The sequence below is a fragment of the Leguminivora glycinivorella genome, chromosome Z (assembly GCF_023078275.1).
Source record: "Leguminivora glycinivorella isolate SPB_JAAS2020 chromosome Z, LegGlyc_1.1, whole genome shotgun sequence".
Lineage (NCBI taxonomy): Eukaryota > Metazoa > Arthropoda > Insecta > Lepidoptera > Tortricidae > Leguminivora > Leguminivora glycinivorella.
In genome coordinates, this window is record NC_062998.1 from 33,736,299 (window position 1) to 33,762,904 (window position 26,606).

The 26,606-nt window shown below is 38.7% G+C and overlaps 1 protein-coding gene across 2 annotated transcripts in view; it reads left to right on the forward strand.

The window, feature by feature from the left end:
• The window catches only part of LOC125240822 (cationic amino acid transporter 2), a 114,420-nt gene extending 87,814 nt beyond the window's left edge, over window positions 1-26,606 (forward strand). For both annotated transcript variants that reach the window (XM_048148947.1, XM_048148948.1), the window contains 10 exons: window positions 1,658-1,782; window positions 14,079-14,233; window positions 17,434-17,498; window positions 17,663-17,763; window positions 19,232-19,375; window positions 20,608-20,779; window positions 22,101-22,228; window positions 24,118-24,316; window positions 25,444-25,545; window positions 26,444-26,606. In XM_048148947.1, the coding sequence (XP_048004904.1) occupies window positions 1,658-1,782; window positions 14,079-14,233; window positions 17,434-17,498; window positions 17,663-17,763; window positions 19,232-19,375; window positions 20,608-20,779; window positions 22,101-22,228; window positions 24,118-24,316; window positions 25,444-25,545; window positions 26,444-26,537 (1,285 nt within the window). In that variant the 3' untranslated portion in view covers window positions 26,538-26,606. The remainder of the gene's footprint in view (window positions 1-1,657; window positions 1,783-14,078; window positions 14,234-17,433; window positions 17,499-17,662; window positions 17,764-19,231; window positions 19,376-20,607; window positions 20,780-22,100; window positions 22,229-24,117; window positions 24,317-25,443; window positions 25,546-26,443) is intronic.

The following is a 26,606-nucleotide window of genomic DNA, read 5'->3' on the forward strand; positions in this document are numbered from 1 at the left end:
TCTTCGGTTACCGCGATAGTTGCTCATGAAATAAAACTATGAAACGTCAGGATGAATCGCAAATTCATTATACGCGATATAATCCGTTTCCATAGTTTATTTCATAGTTATTGTATCTTTGAAATATAGGTAGTAGTAGTAGTAGTAAACTCTTTATTGTACAATTAATAACAAAAACACAGTAATTACAGTAAAGAACAGTACAAAGGCGAACTTATCCCTTTGAGGGATAGGTAATTATGAATTTGTATTTTAACCCCCGACGCAAAGCGACGGGGTGTTATAAGTTTGAGGTGTCTGTCAGTTTGTCTGTCTGTCCGTCGTTCTGTTTGTCTGTCTGTGGCTTCGTAGCTCCCGAACGGATGAACCGATTTAGATTTAGTTTTTTTTTATTTTGTTTGAAAGCTGAGTTAGTCGGGAGTGTTCCTAGCCATGTTTCATGAAAATCGGTCCACTATGTCGGGGCTTTTATCAAAATTTAATTTTGTGGTTAGGTTGTTATTATTATTGGCTCCTATATTCTCCATCTATAGCTCAAATTTTGACAGGCAGAATTTTAATGGTATGAATCACTTAGTTAAAATTAACTCCCCAAACTGTCAAAATGGGACGATCTGTCAAATGTATCCAACGAGCATGTTATGCGAATTGACGTTTAAAATCAGCTCGGTCACTTACTGCTATAAATGTATAACTAACTTCATACTCTAACGAGCCAGCATGTTAAAAGCTATATCATATCGAAATATATATCATATCGAAAATTACTGTCATTTTATTGAACCCTAACTGTCAAATTATCTCTATTAAATTTCCATGCTTCGCCCGCAGTTCTGTTGTCTTTAAATACCTACTTACTATTGCTGAACCGGTATCACAAATATTTCTAATCAGTGTGCCGTAGGTTACACGACTTGCGAGCTTGTTGCTTTAAGCAAAGGCTAAGAACTTAATACGCTGCAGGAGCGAAAATGCTAAAATGGAAGGGAACCCCCCTTTCAATTTGGGAATTCTAGTTTAATATAGTAGTGGTATTAACTAGATTTATCGAAACACAAGGTGTTAATTAAACCATTAAGAACAACTCAGTTAAACAAGACATTGCGACAAAATCTTTAAAATCCGCTCTCGACTCCTCCTCCTTCAAAACTTAATCAATCGTAACGAAATTTGAGAATCTGAATAACAATGAAATAATCGGACCGTTTAGTTTTTTTGGTTAATTTTTACCAATTTTGAATACCACACCTTTTTATGCGCCATAATCAATAAGACCATTTTTGGAAATATTTGATGGGCTCTAGCGTCTTAAAAAATAAGAATATAAAAAAAATCAAAACGGTCCAACACAGATAAAAATAATAATAATCTGTGTTGAAAAAAATCATTGTTCTATCTTCAAAAACCAGGGAGGAAATAGTCGAGAGCGTTTGTATGGAGAATTGACCCCTCCTGGGTGGCTAGCCGAATGGCACAATCGCTCACGAAACGCTCACGAAACGAAGCGCTAGTAGATATCTATCTCTATCGCGCTTGCGTATTGGCGCGACAGAGCCAGCGGCGTATCGCTTTCGTTTGGCGTCGGAGAAATGCCATTCGGCTACGGGGCCAGATGTAGCGTCTTAGGAAGCAGATTTTGACGTGTATGGTTGTGCAGGAAGCTGGCCAACATCTCGGAGGCGACGGGCACGCCGGCGCTGGCGACGGTGTGCGGCGGCGCGGCGGCCGCGGTGGTCGCGCTGCTCACGCAGCTCGAGGTCCTAGTGGAGATGATGAGCATCGGTGAGTAGACACTCTCTGTATGTTACGCCGTGACTTGCGTGGGCGACGGTCGCGCGACCGTCGCGGTCGCGTTTCATACTTCCATATCGATAAGGTTTGATTTCGTATGCGTCGCATCGCCGTCGCGCGACCATCGCACGACCGTCGCCCACGCAAGCCACGCCGTTAGGGTGCATTGCATACATTTTCATTGGATCATAAAGCATATCTCCTCTATCGCTCTTTTACATTGACGCGACCAAGAACGATATAATACGGACTGACAAAGCCCATACAAAAAAACGTACCCCTGAAATGTAAGGGGTTTTTAGGCTTAAAACTAGATGGCGTTGTTTCGCAGCCTGAAAGGGGCCAAAATCATATTTTCCCCAAATATTTTGCGTGTTTTTATTTTTTATAAGAACAAATGGCATGCTTCTTTATTTAAATATAAATTAAATTTTAATAAACTAAATTTAATTGTAGGCATCATCAGTGTAGTTATGATAGTATTAGTAAAATGGAGGTACGATTCTTAGTATGATGATAAGTATAAATAATACTTGGTCGCGACTGAGCCAGTATCATTTCGTTCGCCACGAAGCTTTAGCAATTGTGGTATTGAATTGGCCTGCAAACATACAGCAGCGCCTAAGTGCGTTTTCACATTATCCGATCCGATATCGGATGTCGGACCGATATCCCATACATTACAGGCGCCATCTTGGATTTTTTCCATTGAAATCCGATATCGGATCGGATAATGTGAAAACGGACTACGGCGACAGGCACGGTGAGTGGTGTTGCAGCAAATCTTGTGCGACTACGCTTCTTGTGTGGACCATGTATGTACTAGTTCGTGCACATAGCAGTATTATTACGCTAATTGGCAGGGTGCAAAGCGGGTGGAGGGGGTAGCTAAAACGATCACAGCGCTCACTACGGCCAAAATTGACATCTTAGTCGCTGACTTGCGCTGTCAAATCCATATTGCAGTAAACATTTTCATGTCGTTTTTGAGATAAATTTAATACGGGCCCAGTAAAATTTGTTATGGCGAATTGTAATAACTCCAAGAAAAGTAGCGACTAAATTCTAGCTATTTCCAACACCATGGTGGAAACGAAATCACCGTTTAAGTGAATAGTTGCCGTAAGAAGAAAAGTGTCGTCCAATCTCTGAAGTTTTACTTAAAGTGCGTAATCATTTGATACAAGTATTGAATTGAATTTACGGTGAATTTATAGTGCAAATTTTATTGGAGGTAGAAAAGCCGACGTGGAAGCTAATCCCAGTTATGTTCGAAATCATTTTGTTTGTTTCCTCATCTGTGCTCCTGTTTACAAATCGAAACGGATTGACGAAAATGCGTAAATATCGTGTGCTACTCTGCGGCGGCGCCACCATAATGAAATTCAACTAATTATATGTTAAAATGATGTTCGTAAGACGTACAGTATGTACGTATAATTTTATGACTGTACCTATAGCGGGAAACGAAATAATGGGCTTTTATTGTGGCGCCGCTGCAGAGGATGCTCTGCAGCGGCGCCACTCAGTTCTCATAGATAGATATGACATCATCTACTTTTTTCTCATGGAAATTGATGTACCAATGCTGTTTATTATGTACGTATTGAAAAAATCACTATAACTTAGTAAATTTATGTACTTTCAGTAATTCCGCATTCCGCCTGAACGGTATGAGCTAGTATGTAAGGAGGTGTACTTACGGGTAAGCGAGAGGGAGATATGTTCCTTCCCGCTCGCTCCCGCGTTCGGCGCGTTTCGTTCTAGGTTTCAATAATTATTATTAAATTTATGCCCCTGTTGTACACTTTGCTTTTTACTTCGATTGCGAGGAATTGATTATATTTTTCTCGGCAATTTACACCACGAAATTGTCGTAAAGCGAAAGAACATAATAGGTAAGTATATAAGATAACCAATTCCCGCCAACTTTTTTTTCAACATGTGATCAGAGTTTCAGACGCTTGGTTTTTTGCCAAGTCAAAAATTTTTTAAACGATAAGTAATCGAATCCTATTTTATTTAATTTACTTAATTTAATGACAGAAAATACGGAATTCTAATAAATTATAGCAAAAATAAAATAACCTATCAAAGTTTTGTCACCTACACAATTTTATTGCTCAATAAAATTGTGCAATATGTTTTAACTGTTTGTCTCTTGAGACCGATTACCTTAGTCTTAGGCCGGCACGGCAACAGACAGTCTTAAAATTCATAATCTTAAAAAACAAGAGTGTGTGTGGACTAGGGCTTCCAAATACCGGACCTTATCCAATACCGGTATTCATTCCGGTATTGGCGATTTCAATTCCGGGATCCCGGTATTGAAATCGGGAAAATATAAAAACCAAGTAATTTGCTTAAAATAACAAATTTTATTCAAAATCTCGTTACTTTTCATGCGTGTTATATACTACAGCGGAATCTTGCCAATCCGACTTAGTGAGGTGTCAAATCGATTACATTTCCAACTTCATAAGTTTCGATTTCAACCCAAACGGTTCGCAAACTTATGTGGCCAAGTCCGTTCAACTTCTATTGTTTTTAAGTATACATAGTTCAAAGGGCTACGCCCTGTGCTCTTTATTTTTGTTATGAGTCCTCAGTCCCAAGTACGCAGTATAAAAGCAAACGGGAAAGAGCGCCAGATCTCCACTCAGGTGATTCTGTAAGTTAGATATCGCCGCCATATCGGACATTTCACAAGAAGACGCGGCTATAGCAAACCATGTTTTCTGCCAAATCGATCTCTTTAAGCTCGTGCGGAATAGAACCTTTTACATTTTAATAATAACAAGCCTTTGCATATATAACCAGATGGTTCAAACGGCATCCTTGCGACACTTACGTTTGTGGCTGTACAGCCCAATTCGATAGAGGATCCCTCGTCCGCACACACGGCAGGTGTATTCTCCCCCAGATGAGCGGGGTTTAGAGGCTTGCTCGTGACGCCTCATGCGTTTATCATTCAAGGAGGAGAACCAGGCATTGTCGTGCTTGGATTGAACGTCATGGACAACACGGCGCCACGTGGTTCGGTCTTCGGCCAGTCGTTGCCACTGGTCGCATGGAATATCAAATGTGACCATGTCATGCTTCACGCAATCTTTAAAGCGCAGCGTTGGCCGTCCGACCGGTCTTTTTGCATCTACAACATCTCCCAGCGTGGCAAACGAGTCCGCTCCATTCGATACACATGCCCGAGCTACCTCAATCGCCTCTTCTTTAGTATGGCTGTGATACTAGGAAGCTGCTGTGGCTCATTCATGCTGTGTTACATTTTATAGTCAGTGTTAATGGTGTAGTTGTGCTGTAGGTTTAACTATAATATCACTTTATTAAATAACAAGCATTAAGAAGCATTTCTCGATTATAGTTTCATCATTGACTTTTGAAATTAGAACATGAGATGATTTTTTTTAGAAACACATTGTAATCAATATCTGTGGTACAATTTAGTGGTATTTTTGTATTTCGTGGCGCTAGAGGCGCTAATGCACTAATAAAATAAATCCGCCAAATCATTGAACAATTAGCCAAAAAAGCTGAATTGTCCGACATAGATTATCAAAAATCACATTAAGAAATAATCTATGGAATCACACATTACTTTGCGGAAATCCATGATAATCAAAATCAAAAAGATTATCCGCGGAATAGGAACACTTAATTTACGGATTAGAAAAGTATTTTTCTTGATTTTGATAGTTAAGGAGTGATTTCCCAATTTCGGTACTAAGTATAGGGAATGTTATGTACGGCAAAGTTTTGAGTTAGATAGAGTTCAACACACTAACGCACACGCATAGTAAAAATAGAGTAGCTACGGTATACGTTAGTTCGTATGCATTAACCAATTTTTTGAAAAGTTATATCTATGATATAGATGCATCAAGGCGATTTGTTTACAGAGGATTTGTGTCCTGTTGCAACTACGTTTGATGTGTTGCTCCTCTGTCACACTTACGTGCGAATTCACAAGTGCGACAAATGTGTCAAAAAATGTTCGCGGCCGACCCTCCTCAATGAATGCTTTTGACACGTATCTTTAATTCTTTATCTAGCTAATCATCGAAAAAACAATCATTTTCATACAAATATTGCAAAAACACCAAACAGAGAATGTGTCAAATCGAAAAACGAGAGCAAGAAGAAGATTTACGCGTGTAGTAACCATCGTGATGCAGAAATTTAACGTTTTTGATGAGTGATTTACGTTCATTTGGTAGTTACTAAAAATACCGGGATCCCGGTATTACTAAATTAAATACAGGTATTGAAATGTGCCCAAAAAAGGCGGGATCCCGGGATCCCGTGATACCGGGATCCCGGTATTGGAAGCCCTAGTGTGGACGGTCGCGAAATTGTATGGAACTCCGTGCACTCGATCTGATTTTTGTACTGATTATGGCTTCCCACAGACAGTCTTAAAAATTCATAATCTTAAAAAAAATTTGTATGCAAATTGACACTGACAGATCTGTCAGTGTCTTGTCAGTGTCAGTTTGAACTGTCAGATTGCATACAAGTTTTTTTTAAGATTATGAATTTTTAAGACTGTCTGTGGGAAGCCTATGACTTTATCAAATTATGAATTTTAAGACTGTCTGTTGCCGTGCCGGCCTAAGACTAAGGTAATCGGTCTCAAGAGACAAACAGTTAAAACATATTGCACAATTTTATTGAGCAATAAAATTGTGTAGGTGATAAAACTTTGATAGGTTATTTTATTTTTGCTATAATTTATTAGAATTCCGTATTTTCTGTCATTAAATTAAGTAAATTAAATAAAATAGGATTCGATTACTTATCGTTTAAAAAATTTTTGACTTGGCAAAAAACCAAGCGTCTGAAACTCTGATCACATGTTGAAAAAAAAGTTGGCGGGAATTGGTTATCTTATGTACCTATTATGTTCTTTCGCTTTACGACAATTTCGTGGTGTAAATTGCCGAGAAAAATATAATTAATTCCTCGCAATCGAAGTAAAAAGCAAAGTGTACAACAGGGGCATAAATTTAATAATAATTATTGAAACCTAGAACGAAACGCGCCGAGCGCGGGAGCGAGCGGGAAGGAACATATCTCCCTCTCGCTTACCCGTAGGTACACCTCCTTACATACTAGCTCATACCGTTCAGGCGGAATGCGGAATTACTGAAAGTACATAAATTTACTAAGTTATAGTGATTTTTTCAATACGTACATAATAAACAGCATTGGTACATCAATTTCCATGAGAAAAAAGTAGATGATGTCATATCTATCTATGAGAACTGAGTGGCGCCGCTGCAGAGCATCCTCTGCAGCGGCGCCACAATAAAAGCCCATTATTTCGTTTCCCGCTATAGGTACAGTCATAAAATTATACGTACATACTGTACGTCTTACGAACATCATTTTAACATATAATTAGTTGAATTTCATTATGGTGGCGCCGCCACAGAGTAGCACACTAAATATCGAGGTTTCAATGGGAAGAAGGAGCACGAGAACAATAGAAGCAGAAGCAGTCCATCCGCTGAAGGCTTATCACATTTTAAATAAAATTCCTGAGAACTTATTTCATCGCATTCATAATTGTATTTGATGTGATATCTGGAAAACCTCCAATACTTTCAAGTAAATGAAACAAGTTTTTGTAATGTATATTATAATTAAACGTTATTATAGCTACTTTGTTTTTATTTTACAATAAACCCTGACCCTGCAATGATATTTTCCCCTCACTAGCTCGGAAACACGTGTTTTTTCCTTTAATACCAGCGGGTAAAAACGCATTTTATCCACTAGTGGGTAAAGTAATTTGACCTTGAATAAAGTCAAATTAACTGCTTTAAAATTGATAAAAGTAGGTGGATCTAGTAATAAAGATGATTTACCACCTGTGGAACTACTGGAAGCAGTGATAAACGCATTTTTTGCGTTGTAGTTTCCTCGCTATAGTGAGGGGAAAAGTGTTGTGTTATACTCGGGTGCAAATGTATTTTACTTCTCGTGTGTTAAAAAACTCGCAAGTTCAGGATTCTATTCTCGAACCACTCGCTTCGCTCGTGGTTCAACTATAGACTCCTTTCACTTGCTCGTTTTTCAATTCCACACTCGGCGTTAAAATACAACTTTGCCCCCTTGTATAACAAATAACTATTATAATACCTATAGTTAGCCTATGAAAATGACAGGATAGCAGTGAACTGATCAACTATTTCAAAAGCCAATGATTTATTTATACTTTATTGCACATAGGTACAAATGGTGGAATAATGTCTTCAATCTGTAGAAAATGCCCAGCTAGCACCAATTTATTGCCTTTATTCATCGTCTCAGGTTGGAAAATGATTTCGTGAGCGATGGCACGAAACCCCGTTTTAGTCACCAGTTTGTTAATTTCTCACTGAAAACAACGATTTTAATGTTATTGGCGATAATGTTGTAACCACCATCGTCCAAAATTGTCTAATGTAGTAAAATAGCACAAGATTTCATTAATTTTTTCACAATGTTTACTTACTTCTCGCTTGACAGCGGTTACAATATTGTCACTGTCACGTGGCGTTGTCGTCGCGCACGGTCCCAATTACGAATCGATAACGCGTCTCTCAAGTTACAACCCTGCTGAAACTACAGGAACTGCATTCCCACTGTAACGTCGCCGTCGTCATGCAGTGGGCCTGTCATGCTTGCAATTTTATCACTTATCAACGTAGATAAGGCAGTTGTCACTCTCACACTGACTTACTTGCCAAAACGTGACGGATGCTTTATCCACGTAAATAAGTGATAAAATTGGAAGCATAATAGCCGGGCAGCTCCCATACAATGTTGCACATAGGTTGTATCAGTATACCTCTGGTGAATTGCTATATTTTATGTCTGGCTATCCTAATCGTATTAACTAATAGCTGATACGGCCTTAAATTCTATCACGGTGAATAAGTTTCGCTACAAAGTGCTACGACGTAGCTCTCAGCTAGTTAATCTCTAAAGAGGGCTATTCATTTATGCGCGTTGAAAAGGTTAGGACGTTACATTTAATATTTATTCGCATTATGTCACACGTTAACAAAAGCAGCGTTTGTTCATGAAATCTCATTTAACCAACTAAAGAAACAACAGTCAAAAAATGCGCCTGCAGTGAAAAGCTTAAGAGAAACAGTTATAGGTATTTAATAATCAACGATGCGCACTAAATAAGTACAAACGAGGGCTCTCCATTGCACTAATACTATGGTCCCAATACACTCGACGTTTACGGGTTTATTACCTACCTCATCTATTAGTAAAAAAAATATCTCAAAGGTTTAGCAAATACACTTTTAGTTGTTTTAAGGTTATCAAATGTAAGCTTAACGAACCAGTCTGATTCCAGTGCACTATAAAACATAATTTTGTAAATAAAAAAAAATATGCAAGCAAATAACTTGGTTCAGCAATTCCTGTATCAAATTGAAGTTTCAAAGCGATCTCAATCCGAGTGAACTTTGATGAAGGAATACCTCGCGCTACGTTGTTTCACAATAAAACGAAAGCAACTTACCGTTTCCGTGTTTTTTCTATACAGCTTTAACTAGAATTGATTTTTATTCTAATATTTTCAAAAACAGAGGTGGAAGGAAAACGAGATCTTTCAAAAGTCACATGGCCCTTAAGTTTCATTTTTTTGTTTTTATATGTATAAATACTGTACCACATCTAGGTGTGGGACACTCCAGATTTAGCCATCCGGCAACGTTCGACTCGCATTGCTACGTAGCAATTATTATAGTTGGTACATTTACGTGCGCTACCACAGTATTAAAGTTCACACGTACATTTACATCTGCGCTACTCCCGCGGCAATCACTAAGTTTAAGGTGTTTAAGTGATCTTTGTCGGAAGGGATAGTGTCATGGAATAAAACACGATTCGGTTCTGAACTGCTGTCAAACTTCGGTTTTGTAAGAAACATCCTTTCTGTACTTATTTTTGAGTCTCACGCATTCAATTTCAGAAAATTGTCACTGAAAATAATAAGCAATTCACCGTTTTCAACCGGTATTTTAGTTTTAACTATAAAACCGGTATTTTAGTGACAAAATCCCGTATGCGAGATTCAAAAATCGCCCTCCTGACCAATAATTATTCTGTGATAAAACGATGTATTTGAATAATTGGTTTCATGAGCTAAGTTACGTTGGCATTCATTGGAGCCCTTTCATGTCATCATGGAGCTCGAGCACTAAATCCTCTTAAATTGTTAGCAAGCTACATCCGGTATTTCCATTGCTTCCTGTGCACTTGTAAGACCCGGACCTCACCGTCTAATGTTTAGTAGTAGGGTTACTGTAGTAGTTTTCGTCTATTTGTCAATATTGGAATATTAAAACCATCAGTCATTGCATTAAACAGGCTAACATTGTTTTTTTCGTTAAATTCGACAAAACTTTAGGCTCACCAACTGAAGATAATTGGTATATCGCTTTTTATATATATTTTCTATACATAATCCATACTTAATATTATAAATGGGAAAGTGTGTGTGTCTGTTTGGTTGTCCATCTTTCACGGCAAAACGGAGCGACGAATTGACGTGATTTTTTAAGTGGAGATATATGAAGGGATGGAGCGTGCCATAGGCTACTTTTTGTTTCTTTCTAACGCGAGCGTAGCCGCGGGCAAATGCTAGTAATTAATAAATGAGTTAAATAGTGTGAGAAAACCTTAAAAGTAACATAAAAGTTAGTGTCAAATATCTAACGTCTAACGGCACAAGTCGAAATAGTGAAGTTCACTTGTTCAGTCATCCATACTAATCCATACTAATATTATAAATGGGAAAGTGTGTGTGTCTGTTTGTTTGTCCGTCTTTCACGGCAAAACGGAGCGCCGAATTGGCGTAAGTTTTTAAGTGGAGATAGTTAAAGGGATGGAGAGTGACATAGGCGACTTTTTGTCTCTTTCTAACGCGAGCGAAGCCGCGGACAAAAGCTAGTATTTTATAACTCAGTAACACACTATCCATTGCTTAGAGAAATTAATTGTATTTGACATAAAGATCTTTCCCCGAAATTCAACGGAATTCAAAGATAACACGTTCGGAAACAAGCACAATGATCCTACGTGCTTGGAGATGACGTTTATTATGTGTATATTCCGAATCCGTATCAGAATATAATTATTAATTTGCATACAAATAAAGTGTCGACTTAAATAAGTAATAATCAGCCATGAACTGAAGTGTAGGTATGGTATCAATTTCAGTTTACAATATGTATATAATTAGTAGTGTTACTACTTTAAAAAAAAAATCAAAAAATATTTAATAAAATAACTTGATTTGTTTTTCACATTAATAATCAGCTATTTTTGTTTATTGCACAACCTATAATAATTCCTTTTGATTCTTCAAAATATAAGAAACACCCACTCATAATAATGCAATTAAAATTCCGTCGGTATCTTCCGCGGTTTTCATTAGAACGATGTGCCCTATATTACCCATCTGAACTTTGTCCATTTAATTCGCTCTGTTTATTAATTCTTAATGTTATCTTGTAAAATTACTTAGGGTTAGTTCGTGCAGCGGTATTCCTGCACGGAAAGCCTTTTACGGGTTCGCGATAAATAATTCATTTACGTGGAGAAGATACGTATAAATTGTTTTTGAAATAGACTTAATAATTATCTTTTCCCCTCACTAGCTCGGAAACACGTGTTTTGTCCTTTAATACCAGCGGGTAAAAACGCATTTTATCCACTAGTGGGTAAAGTAATTTGACCTTGAATAAAGTCAAATTAACTGCTTTAAAATTGATAAAAGTAGGTGAATCTAGTAATAAAGATGATTTACCACCTGTGGAACTACTGGAAGCAATGATAAACGCATTTTTTGCGTTGTAGATTCCTCGCTATAGTGAGGGGAAAAGTTTTGTGTTACACTCGGGTGCAAATGTATTTTACTTCTCGTGTGTAAAAAACTGTTAAGTTCAGGATTCTAACTCGCTTCGCTCGTGGTTCAACTATAGAATCCTTTCACTTGCTCGTTTTTCAATTCCACACTCGGCGTTAAAATACAACTTTGCCCCCTTGTATAACAAATAACTATTCTATATGGCCGCATCTATTTACTAAAACGGGTATCTTGCTAAATGTAACATGTATATAATATAGCTTTTGCCCGCGGCTTCGCTCGCGGTAAAAAGAGACAAAAAGTAGCCTATGTCACTGTCCATCCCTTCAACTATCTTCACTCAAAAAATCACGACAATTAGTCGCTCCGTTTTGGCGTGAAAGACGGACAAACAAACAGACACACACACCTTCCCATTTATAATATTAGTATATGGATGGATGGATGGATACATATGTAAAAGAGGAATGTATGTAGTAAATTCAAACATGCCCTCAGTTTTAGCTCACCACAAAGGCGTGGAGCTCACGAGATGTTACTAATTTTCAGACTTTTGTATTAACTTGTTTAGCTAATCTAGTGGCGTTTTGTTAAAATTTCTGAAACATGCAACCGGAAAAATACTTTTTTGCAGCAATTTCAACTTAAACTAATTCTAATTAAGAGTATACAGTAAATTATGCAGAATTTCACCATCCCACACGAACTGAAGTTACGTGCTCATCATATGAAAACTTGTTAAATTGTAATAAAATTTTCCACATTATATAATATATCCATTTTTGCCGGTGAAGAATTTATAAAACTCCAGCATATTTATAAACGAAATACAAGTAGAGCTAAGAAGAATTTTCTTTTAAAAAACTTAATATATTCCCTCCATTTTTATAGTGCCTAGGTATGATAATACTTTTGCTACATATTCCATAATTACAGGCGTAGGTACATACCTCACTCTATTGTTAGTGAATATACAGTTTCAGAGCAATCTAGCCAGTGGTTTTAACACATTCAGCGCCAGTGACCGATATGTGGGTTCTCTGCTCGTAGTCGGTTTTAAGGGTGGGCCACATCTAGCGTCTCGCGAGCGTAGCGTCGGGCCAACTGTATGGGCAAAGCCTGACGCCGCGTCGACTTTTTCCATACAGTTGGCCCGATTCTACGCTCGCGAGTCGCTACATGTGGGGGGACCCTAAACGGGATTTTGCGAGTTATCGGCTACGCTCGTAGCGCGTAGCATGAGAACGCACTGCGCGTAGCACGTGATGGTATTGAACCGTCGACTAGGAAACCAAGCAAATTATTTTTTTAGTTTTGAATGAGTTAAAATATGACGTTTTCAATCAAAAGGAGCCACATTGACGGATGTCGATGAAATCGATTTCATATTGATTCCATTGAGGAAAAGGCACCATCTAAGAATCTTATTAAGCGAATAAATGGAAGTTGAAGCTGCAAAGCCGAGTTTATTTAGTGACCGTCAAAGACACATGTAACTCCGTATAGTCTAAGAAAAAAACGTACCTCAAAGCCATAGAGAAAAGATACGGAGGCCTAGATGGCGTTTTACTTACACCTTTGGGGAACGCTCGGCTAGATTGCGCTAATATTAATATTTGACATTTTACTACATATCAAGCTAACAATATGGGCCAAATTGTCAAAACTGAGGTTCGAAAGTTTTAAGCTTGTGTCGAGAGATGGCAGTCTATGCACTGTGATTACACATTTTAATACCATCATTGTATCATCTCACAAGAGGCACAGATCCAAAAGCCTAATAATTGCTTAATAAGACAGCAATAAGTTAATCTACATAAATCCATAATCCTTAATTTCATAATCCTTTCTAATATTATAAATGGGAAAGTGTGTGTGTCTGTTTGTTTGTCCGTCTTTCACGGCAAAACGGAGCGACGAATTGACGTGATTTTTTAATTTGAAGGGATGGAAAGTGACATAGGCTACTTTTTGTCTCTTTCTAACGCGAGCGAAGCTGCGGGCAAAAGATAGTACTTAATACATATACTTAGACGACAGGTCTGGCTCAGTCGGTAGTGACCCTGCCTGCTAAGCCGCGGTCCTGGGTTCGAGTCCCGGTAAGGGCATTTGTTTGTGTGATGAGCAACAGATATTCGTTCCTGAGTGGATATTTTCTATGTATATAAGTAAGTATGTATTTATCTATTTAAGTATGTATGTCGTCGCTTAGCAGTCTTAGGCCCACTTGCACCAACCACTTAACTCAGGGTTAGTGGGCTGTCATCTGTCAAATTCCATATAAAATTTGGTTGGTGCAAGTGGCCCTAAGCTAAGTTGATCTGTGTAATGTCCCCAATATTATTTGTTTTACTCTTTTGATAGAAAATGTCATAAATGATTGATATTGTGACAGGCACGCTCCTGGCCTACACGCTGGTGTCGAGCTGCGTGCTAGTGCTGCGCTACCAGCCGCACTACACCAACCTCATCGAGCTGCTGCCGCAGAGCCTGCGCACGCCGGTCGACCCCGAGGGCACCGCGGCCACACAAAGGGAGACCACCTTCGCTGTGAGTCTTTTTTAACCCCCGACGCAAAAACGACAGCACATCCCGGACACTGGCCATCAAATATATGAAAGAGGCGCGTTCCTAGCACACATTCTAAGCTCGTGTAGGTGAACGCGTACCATGCTTGTATGAGTGAGATATGACAGGTTGACGGTTCACGTTTTTGACAGGCGGTAACTGTGAGGTAACCGAGAGGGGGTGGGCGGCGCTATCAGCGGGGAGCGGGAGTGGCCATACTGTACGATAGTACTATTTCTTATACTGTGACGACAGGGTGTTATAAGTTTGACGTGTCTGTCTGTCTAGGTGTGTGTCTGTCTGTGGCATCGTAGCTCCCGAACGGATGAACCGATTTTGATTTAGTTTTTTTGATTGAAAGCTGAATTAGTCGGGAGTGTTCTTAGCTATGTTTCATGAAAATCGGTCTACTGTGTAGGGGTTTTTTTTCAAAATTTAAATTTTGTGGCTATTCTCAAACTTGCAATGAAGTGTCATGACGTATTTCAAATTAGGTCGGGAAGTGTATCTGGTGCGCTGACTGAGGATGAAATGTAATTATTTTATTTTGAACTTTACCTATAGTCATCTTAACCCTTCGTCTGTGCAAGCGCGGATCCACCTTCGTCCCCAGGGGGGGGTCACGTGGTAAAGGCCCAGGCCCCCCCGGGGGGGTCACGTGGTCTATTTGTATGGCCAGCCTAGGCTCCAGGGGGGGTCATGACCCCCATGACCCCCCCCTGGATCCGCGCATGCGTCTGTGTTTGATAGGGATCCTAAGGCGTTGGACTTTAAGAGTGTATATCAAAGTTAATTATTTTATGACAATTTTTTGATAGAAACAGACGACCGGTTAATACTTATACACCGTGTTTCCGGTATCACTCAAAACCTCAGACACCCCACCTGATTATTATTTTTCTAAACGTATCTAGACTATTCATCTTTTAATCTGATGATTATTATTTTTTTTAATTGAATTTTTAATTTTCTGTACACCTCTACTCGACTTTTAACTCTACACGAAATAAAATAATTGCTAGCTACCATCATAAACCTTAAAACTATTTATTTGTGTACGTTACTGCAACGACATAAGGTTTACCAATAGACAACTATGTTATTGTAAAGCAAGCTTTGTCACAGAGTAAACTTCAAATTGAACAGGTGACGCAGTAAGCAAATTTAAACCCAATATTCAACGTGAAAGGGTTGTAATTAGGTAGGTACGAGTTCAATTTGTTATGACTTATGATAAACTTTAAAATTAAACTGACAAAGGAGACGTCAAACTCGTAGCGGAAAAAATAATCTTCCAAGTAACCAGCCATTATTAATACCCCTAAACACTGAAAAAGGTATGCAACCTCTAGCAATGCAATATGCACAATGTTGTATTACGAATTTGTAGAATGGACACGTAAAAATAACTAATAATACAAATTAAAAAAATATATATTACCCCCATCAAGATATAGCTCAATCTATCTACTCACGATTTTGAACAAACAGTTTTTAGGTTTTTAGTGTTAAGTGAAACACGGTGTATATATTTGTCTGTAACATCAACCAAACTGAATAAAATCAATAAAATAGCACAGTGCCTACACCAGGAACTTTGAAGATCAATTAACAACTTTTTAATGTTAGTTGTGAAAGTTGACATGGATTATTTTCAGTCACATCATGAACAGCCGCAGCGATGTTAGCCTCTTATACATTTACAAATTGATAACTGATGACATTATACTTAAGTACTTGTGTATACTTATCCCAAATTCAAAGCTAGGTTAGGTTATACCAAAGACATATATAACTCCGTATAGACAGATAAAGTCTAAGGAACCTCAGTACCATACAGAAAAAGGTACGGTGACCTAGATGGCATTACACCTTTTGGGTACGCTCAGCTAGATGGCGCTAATATTAATATTTGACATTTTAACACATATCAAGCTAAGAATATGGGCCAAATTGTCAAAACTAAGGTTCAAAAGTTTTAAGCCTTTGTCAAGAGATGGCAGTCTATGCACTGTGATTACACATTTTACTTCGACAGTAACTCTCTATAATACTCGATCCTCTTTGGTTATACGAAAAGGTATAAAAAATAGAAATTTGCACTGCGCGAGTAAAACTTGTTTCTTACTTTTTCCTATCGTTCTCGGCACTCCGGCAATCCGCTTTATTTGTCCGCGTTTAAGCAGAATGTGTTTCACCTGGTTTGTTGATATTTAATCTCAAGAGAATATAGACTTTAGGTTTAGTAAACATTAAAAGTCTAACAAAAACTATATTTGTTTACTGTTAGAGGTTATTTAAATTGGTTTTTGCTCTGGGTAGCGATTCAATTTTGCATAGGTCGGACCGTTTCCCAAGAATAGACGGTTAATCAACAAACCTAGACACACGCATACCTACACCGAGTTTAGTTTGCATGTGTACACATGCAAGTTTACCCAGCTTTGACGCTTTGGCCGGCGCAGCATACCCAGAACTCGGCTATTTCCTCGCTCCACTGGCTGCTCACTATTGACGAGTCGGTTCTGTAAAGCTGGAAATAGCTCTTTCCAATGATTGACTTAAATTCATCTCATTTATAGTCGTTATATAGTCATATTTATGTGTTACCTTATTTGTTTAGAAAAGTCATTTGTTAAAGCTATATTTTTAGATTTGTTGTTTATGTAGACGTAATAAAAATGAACTATTCATACCATTGGGCACATGTACCTAATGATTGTATTCAATAAGCCTATTGCCGTTATGAAATAATTCGTGGAAAACAAAAAACAACCCTGTTTTCCATGACTTGTTGGCCATGAAATATAATACTCCTGTAAACATAATATTTCTTTTCTCTACAAAACAGTGTTCATTCTAATTAAATATTATACAATAATGTTCATATCAAAATATAATAATGGGCTTTAGGTATGAGGTTAAAAATGAGAAAAGTTTAATAAAAGAACGCTTTCAGTAACGTTGCGGCGAAATTCACTGAATATGTTCTTACTTCTTATTATATTAACTCTAAAGTAAGAAATCGTTTTAATGTTTCATAAAGACAAGCTGATATTATTATACACTGCCATTGTTCACTTGTTTCAATTAAATTTAAGATATTATTCAAACAACATTTTTTTTCTGCTTTAAATTTTGAAACGTATTAGAGTTGAAACAAAATTTGTGCCGTATTTCAGGGTCGCGGCACCACTCAAGTCACCGCCTCGACCCAGCGAGTCATGGTGCGCCGCGTGACCCGCAGGTAACGCTCTCGATGCCAAGCGAATTACTGTTGCCATGCCTGTTTATATTGTTAAAGCTATTCTCTTAGAGCTCAGCGAAAGGCCGGCCGATATATACCTACAAACAACTTGATATAATTCTTTATTTTCTCGTAATCGCTAAGCGATGCAAGTGTGTTCACAGCTCCCCGGATTCGGATGACACGATGCCAGGTGACGACAGTGAGGAGTTTGGCAGAGATGACACCTTCCTCATGAATTCGCATACGGAGAATAAGTTTTATGGTGAGTTAATTTTTTTCAAATGAACCGTATGTGTTTCCATTTATTTTAGTTTGACTTTCCTTATACATACATATGTTTAGTTTAGACACGGATCCGTGTGTGTGAATTGAAGTCTATTATTTTAAAAGTCAATGTCACTTTTCCAGTTATCAATATTTACAGGCCACATCCCAAAATAATAAATGAAAATGAATAAAGCAATAGGCGAGGCGAAGCGGCTTCCGCCGTGATCAACGACCAGTCTGAATTTTGAATTCAGATTCTGCAGAATATTCGGTTAAAAAATTACATCCAGGATATTTCCAATCTTCGTATTCGACCGAATTGATTTTTTTATCGTGATTCCTTTTTTGCCATTTTTTCATGTAGCGACTAGTACCTGGATAGTGTTCAATAAAGTTGCGTTTCACTGTGGGTGTGGAGCCATCATAACGATTACTTGGGCAGTGTTGAAAATTTGTTGTTTGTTTGACTTATTTGTTGAATTCCCTATGAAACTTTTTCAAATACATCTGTTACAAGAATGCAAGTGAAATAATTTGCCGTATATTTTCCGCAAAGATCAATCTCTGATGATAGTAAGCAATGTTTATTATACCTTGATTATACCTATATGTGTAGGTATAAAAGCTCGGCCACACATGCGCGTTTTGACTGTTTTGAGAGCGTAGGCGGAGCGTTAGCGGAGCGGAATGATAGCGGTGCGCCGGATGGACGCTGGCGTTGCGCCCAGCGGACGCCGGCGGGAACTAACGAGCGCGGATTGCTAGCGGAATGCGCGCGCATTCCGCTCCGCTAACGCTACGCTATCAAAACGCTTTATGTATGGTAGAGGCTTAAGACTCTGACAACACCCAATGACCTTGATGCTAGCGTACACTGTCTATTCACATGAAAGTAAGTGAGAGCGTGATGTCACTAAAACAGAGCGGCTAGGTACGAAAAGTACGGAAAAATATTAAAATCAAATAGAAAGATGCATTATTTGTGCAATATGTTTCATCAGAGTTTTAGATATGTATATTTTTGTTATTGTAATTTTAATTAAAAACAACTAAGTGAATAATTGAACGACATAGAACCGTTGAATGACGAACTCGAGACCAGTCTTTGCAATTTTTTTCTATCGAGTCGATTTCGTTAAATCGTGTCGAGTACGGCTATGTTCGTTGAAATATATAACGAATAATAACATATAATTTACTTGCCTTACTTAACTAATAGTCTGTCTTAAAAAACTGCGCAAGTAACATCAATTTTGCGCAGTTGGATGTTGTCAACCCCGAAGTGCGTTTTCACATTATCCGATCCGATATCGGGTGTAGGACCGATATCCCATATATTTAAGCCGCCATATTTGATTTTCGCCTTAGAAATCCTTCCTACATCCGATATCGGATCGGATAATGTGAAAACGCACTTAAGTGTACTGTGTTGAGAAGTGGTGGTGAGTGACCGGTTGCCGCAGGGGCCGTGCCGGGCGGCGCGGCCAGCAGCCCGGGCCGCTTGCGGCGCTTCCTGGACGCCGTGTCGCGGCAGCTGCTGGCGCGCTCCTACCTCTGCCCCGGCGTCTTCCCCTGGGTGGACGCCGGGCCCGCCACGGACCATACTGGTAACGACGTCGTTTGTCGCAGGGACTATGCTCGACTCGACTTTTTCTGTACCTGATAAGGGAACTTGCCTGTACTTAAAATAAAGCGTTTTATACCATGCACGAAATAAAGCATCAGATATTTATTAGAAAAACATGGCCAGTGATATTTGTGTCGCTTAACTTCAAACTTGGGTAAATCCATTCTGCTAAAAGGTTGACGATCTTTCAAATTACAATATATTTTTAAAATAATCAACCTTAAAGCAGAATGGATTTACCCAGGTTTGAAGTTAATAAGCAACACGTTTTCAAACCCAATTTCTACTTAAAAAACCGGAGAGAAATATTTAAAGTAAATGAGTTAGTCGTGACGTCACTTGACACGATTTCGTATTAATTCCAAATTAGCACATGTATCGTCCAAATTCGTTTTGACGGTTCTTAAAAGGAGCTGACTGATTTGACTAGAAGGAAAGTAGCCTATTTAGTAAATCAAGGAATGCTCCGCGGCTCCGCGGTCCTTGATGTTTTCCCATTTAAGCCTCGAGGTCCTGAAGATTAACGGGTTAGGAGTTTTTTTTTATTTTCTGTCAGGTTGGAATATAAAAATGCTTAATAAATTAGATAGATAAATCTTTATTTGCATTCCAATATGTTACATGGGCATAATATACATACCCTGGAAAGGGTGTAGCAAAATGTTGTTTACAAAAATCTTACATTAGATAATAGTAATTACGATAAAAGACAAATATATCATTTTGATGAAATAAGACCAATAGTTTAACTACTTATTATTACTATTTATCTACTAAAGTATTAATATTTAGGGAACAAATCACACATTCTTATCCTCCATAAATTCAGCAATTGAGTAGTAACACTTTTCCAAAAGCTTACATTTAAATCGATTTATGAATTTTAATCTGTTGGTTCGGTTTTTAAGCATTGGGGGACTTTATTATAAATTTGTATGGCTCTGTAATACGGTCCGTTCTTACACATATCCATCATTTTGGGCTCCGGGAGTTCTAAATATTGTAGGCGTCGAGGGTTTGTACGGTAGGTACGTTCTAAATAAAAAACATTGGGACCGATTTTTGAATTTCGAACGCATGAATTCGCCGTTCGAAAGTTTGTGGAAAACGACGTAATGCTACGACTTTCGAACGTTGAATTCATGCGTTCGATATTCAAAAATCGGTCGCATTGTTCGGAACAGCTCATAGAATGCCCCTAATGTTGTCCAGGCATGTTCGTGATCAAGGCGGTGGGCGTGATGTACCTGCTGATCCTGGTGTTCGACATGCTGGCGGCCTACGGCAGCCCGAGCACGTCCACCTTCACGGTGCTGCTCATGCTCGCCCTTATTCTAGCCATCTTCGTCATCCTTCTACTTATTTCTAGGAAACCGCAAAATCGGTAAGTTGATAATATTAATACGCTACTTAGGTACTAAAGCCTTACCAGAAATGTATGACTATTGTCAAGAGGGCGCTGTTATTCTGATGTATGGGGTGACGGTATACAAATAGTTCTAATGAAATTCCGCAACATGGCGCGTAGTTCTGTGGCTCGTTTCTCGAAAGGCACAAGCCTTGTATTACAAGTGCGCGAACTGTCAAATTGTATAGGTTGTCATGGAAACACACTTGTAATACAAGGCTTGTACCTTTCGAGAAACGGGCCACTGGTCAGGCTGTCGAGCTCTATTTTTGTTGTGTTTCCTTTTTTCTTACTTTTGTGTTTTTAACCCCCGACGCAAAAACGACGGGGTGTTATAAGTTTGACGTGTCTGTCTGGCTGTGTGTCTGTCTGTGTGTATATCTGTCTGTGGCATCGTAGCTCCCGAACGGATGAACCGATTTAGATTTTGTTTCTTTTGTTTGGAAGCTGAGTTAGTCGGGTCGGGAGTGTTCTTAGCCATGTTTCATGAAAATCGGTACAGTATGTCGCAGTCGCAGTCGGGGTTTTTTCAGTGTTTTGGTTTTTACTGTTAAGCTGTGTATTACGTATTTGAAAATAAATAAATAATAAAAGAGCTGATGAATTCGAAGGTAATCAATAATATTAAGAAATTTTCAAAATTATTTAAAGTAATACATTTAGAACTTGCATTTACTTGATTTTTCGATAGTACTCTGTTCTAAGCCGGATATATGTACTTACTTAAGTACTAAATCGTCATACTTGCCCCGGCTGAAACTATACCTAATTATTATCATACTTAATTTTATCACTACAATTTAGTGCGACTATGGTAATATAGATTTTACAGGATATATAACCTTACTACTTAGCAGTAAACAATTTTATGTAAGGTTCAGCGAGTCAAATCTCGACTGGGGGGTAAATGTAACTGGTCCATTTTTTCCATGTTTTATAATGTTTGCATTATTAAATAGAGTGTCGACCGGTTATAGTATATGGTAAGCGAGTTCAGTGGATACATGTAGAACTCAACATCATAGTGTAAAATTAGTTACAATGGCCCCCCAGTCGAGATTTGTCCCGCTGCACCTTAACACGATGCGGTCGATTTCGCGTCAGCGAATCGTAACCACATGAATAAGTTCGTCACTACTTTTTAAAAAACTTGTATCTTCGTCTGTCAATGAAAAGAAAATTGTAGTAAGTACTGGAATGCATATAGACTTACTGCGTTTTAACTTTGAGGAACAGCGTGAGATACGAGTTTTTTTAAAAGTAGTGACGAGTTGTGTTGTTTGTCTGTTTGGCACAGCGCACAGCTGGTGTACTCGACGCCGGGGCTGCCGTTCGTGCCGGCCACCGCCATCATCGTCAACATCTATCTCATCCTCAACCTGTCCATTCTGACCCTCGTCCGCTTCACCGTGTGGATGATCATAGGTAACTGTTGATACAGTTAAGATTATACGGTAGCGAAAATGCTAAAATGGAAAGGAGCCCCCTTAAATATACAAGTGTTATTAACTAGATTTATCGAAAAAAAATTGTCCATTAAGAACAACTCAGTCAAAAGATATTCGAAAAAAATCTCTAAAATCGAGGTTCCGCTCTCGACTCTTTCCTCCAAAACTTAATCAATCGGAACGAAATTTGAGAATCTGAATAACAATGAACTAATCTTTGTCGGGCCGTTTAGCTTTTTTGGTTCATTGTTACCAATCTTGAGTATCACACCTGTTTTTGCGCCACAGTGAAAAAGGCCGTTTTTGGAAATTTTTGATTGGGTCTAGAGTCTTTAAAAAGCAGAATATCAAGAAAATCAAAATCAAAACGGTCCGACACAGATAAAAATAATAACAATCTGTGTTGAAAAAATCATAAGTTGAACATATTTAGGATCAGAAACTGGTTTTTTGGTCATAACTTTTGTTTTAATTACCTTAAAATTAAAATCTGTATTAAATTTTTAGAAAAGTTAAAGGTAAATCCAAACACGTCGATTTGTGTATGTAAAAGAGTTACATACACAAATCGACGTGTTTTCATTTAAAATAAAATTTCGATAAAAGTGTGTTTTTAGACCATGTTTAAAATGTTCATATATTATTTTTTTAATGTGGCTCTTACGAATAGAGATAAAAGATTGAAGAACCCATGGCCGTTGATCGTATAATTCTATCTGTAGTACAAATTTAGGAGTTTCCACTCAGAACTTGCCAAAAATCGATGAAAACCGTGTGGAGCCCCTTAATAGAAATGACGGCCCATCCCTGCAAAGCATACGGATTCCATTTTTTAGGGCACAGACCATAATAATATCGTAACTTGTAGAATCAGTTAAATGTGAGATAGTTGTAGGGTTTATGAGTGCGACAAATATCGTCATAATAATGTGTGTACCTAAACTCAACTCCTTTCTGCATTTCTGGCCGCACGATACGAAAGCAAACAAATGTTCCCAACGATAGCAGCTAGTGCAGCAACGACGTTTGATGTAAAGCTTCATAAATCCTTTGACAGCTTCGCCCGACACAGTACCCGTTAGATTTTTTTCGAGTAGATTAAGAGCCTATTTAGATGGTACGAGAACTCGCATACGAGTTTTATTACAATGCGGTATTTGATGGCTGTGCGAAATTGTATCTAACCTCAACAGCCCGCAATGTAACTAAAATCGCATGCGAGTTCGCACGCCGTCTAAATCAGGCCTAATAAACCTTTTTAACATTTCAGTTTAAACCTACTCGTGTCGAAGGCATCAACATTGAACACGAGTATGATTGAGATAGTGGAAATATTTTTTTTTACTGAGTTCTTTGAGTGAAGTTTTTCTTAACGGGCCGCTTAGCCAACACACTAATCGTTAACGCTCCGAAGAGTACGAAACACACCTGCCACAGTAGCTGGCTGGAAGAGTGATAGAGAGGCACAAAGCATTTCGTTGTTGAAACGCAAGCAATCGTCACGGTACCTACACCAGTAGCCGCTTAAAAGAATGTGCCTGAAAGTCCTTAGTAGTTCCTGGTACTTGGTTGCTACTAATATCAAGTAGGTATTTGTTTCTCCTCTCCCTGATTATGATTAGACTTATAAAATAATAAATATATATATATGGGTGAATCAACTTTTTCTTGCCTGTTATTGCCATGGTTACGGTCCCCTGAGTCACGCTGGTTTTATGCAAAATTATGCTACTGAAATTATGCAAACATGCATGTAGTCCATGTTTGTAGGTGGCAAATTAAGGAAAGGGCTTGTTAACACCAGAAAAATGCATTTTTATATGTATGTATATCGTATTTCAGAATATGACAAATGTAATGTTCCAGGACTGGTGGTGTACTTTAAGTACGGCATCAAGAACTCGTTGTTAGAGACGAAGGCGGAGGAGCCGGCGGTGTCGCCGCCGACGCCGAGCCCGCTCGACCGCACCACGCTGCCGCCGCCCGCGCCGCACCAGCCGCGCCCGCTCGGCGACCGCAACATATTCGAGGGCGACGGCAACAGCGGACTCTACGGCAACCTCGAGTGAGTTTGACAATTTTTAATAGTAAACTGACGACTACATTAAAAAAAAATCTGTTTAGTCCGTCAGTTAGATCGTCTAAAAATACTAAACACATATTTTTCACTTTATCTACTTAGTGAAAAACTACAAAGATATAGAGCATCAAAGTGCCGGAGTGGAGGCTTGTGACGTCACTTTTAAGTAAAAATTTTACCTAGGCGTGACGTCACGCGAAACTTCAACGCGCTGTACGTACCATCGTCATTTTTTGTTTACGAAAAAAAAGGAAAAATAGGTGTCCCAAATATGTTGATAATCTATCTGACGGACTAAATAGTTTTTTCAGTCGTCTCGCCTATTGCGTTATCTGGTCCGCTCGTTTAAACAATCATTGTTTATTAAGTGTTAAGTGTAAGTAAATTTATATGTATATATACATTTACTTACCACCACTAATCGTTACTTAGTAGGAAATAGCAAATGGATTATCCTCGTAAGCTATTCTTATTGGAAGTGACCTAAGTTTTAGGGTGTAGATTGGCATGGAAATGCATAAGGAGTGATGATACATTTTTAGGTGCTTCCATTAAAGAGCAGCAGTTCTAAAACAGTATTTTATACAATCGTGATATAATTATAGAGCTTTTCAGTCGAGTACCATGTTTAGGCCACATAGCTTGCTGAGTATATTCAATATTATTATTATTCAAGTTATGATTAATGTTCCTGGCAACCAATTGCTTGTAATAACTGTCTTTGATTGAAAAATGTGTTACAGATGCAAAAAACTGCCAGGTACCTATCGCAAATTAGTACAGAACTTGTATGAAGTTATATTTTTGAAATTATTACAGTTAACTAAAGTGAACTGTAATGATATATTAATAGTTGACTAAGGGCCAGTTGCATCAACCCCATTGTACAAACACTTCATCGTCAAGCAGCAGACGTCTATAGAACTTCCCATATAATAAAATTTAACGAACGCCTTAACGGTGACAGACGGTTTGATGCAACCGGCGCTAAGTGTCAAAGACTATTCAACACTGAAAAGTCAGCACTTATAGTTTTGTGGTGTCCTAATTGACAGATTAAAGTCGACGAGTAGAAAAATTCCACTTTATAATATCATGATCGTTGATGACAGTTTTCCGGACCCGCTGCTGGCGTGGCACACCGCCGACCTGGAGCCGGCGCCACCCGCGGGCTCCATCCGCCCCGCCGGCTCTTACAAACAAGTTGAATCTCGGTGAGCGCCCTACCTTATACATTAAAATCTTACGTTTAATACGCGGCCACATTACTAACCCTACCATGCTATCTCTGATTTCATTAAAAGTTCACCCTATTACTGGCATAGAACTACGCCCCCGTCCACAAACTCTATTCGCTATCCCGCCGACAGCACGAACTCATGCCCTATCACACTCTCCGCTACACCATGCATTAACTCTTCTAAATGAAATACTGTCCAGTGACAGCAATCTGGACATGTTTTACAGCACGGAATCGCAATTCCTTTCGATTAGTAGCCGATACGTGGAAGCTAATACGACTCCAAGTTCCATTAGCTACTGATTATTAATCAATCATAAGACCATAAGTGCTAAGTGCCCTATTGTATGAGTCTCTAAAACGACTCTCCTATTAACATGTATAGCTTGTCTGTTAGTGTTAATTTTAAGGAATTTATAAATAAAGAAATAAATACCAACTTGCAGCAAGACTCGTGGCCAAGGGGCCAAGTACAGACGAAATTTTCCGCGGTTTCATACCAATGGTCAGAATGAACACTGGATATAAGGGTACGTAGCCGAATGGCACAAACGGTCACGATACGCTCACGAAACGAAACGCTAGTAGATACCTATCTCTATCGCTCTTGCATATTGGCGCTAGAGAGCCAGACTACCTTTCGCGGCGTTTCGGTTTGAAACGCCATTCAGCTACGGCACCTGAGCACCCTACCCTTCTCTGTTATAGTCGCAAGTACTTATTTATGCCACCACCTTCGTTCGTTTTAGCATATTGGGGGGAGAGTGGGAGGGGGGTCTAATAGGCAAGCAACAAAAAGTTATTAGGAAAATCTATATTTGCCTTATGCAGTCTACTAAGGTTACTCGTGTCTCATTTCCACACCATTACAGGTACAACGCGAAGACAAACAGTACCTCTTCGCACACATCCACGCGGGTGCCCTGGGCTTACAGCGAGCCCGACTTCGACGCCTGGGACAACTAGATATGATAATCACAATCAGCCTCAAACCAGGCACCAGTTTCTATACATATTATATTATAACCCTTATTT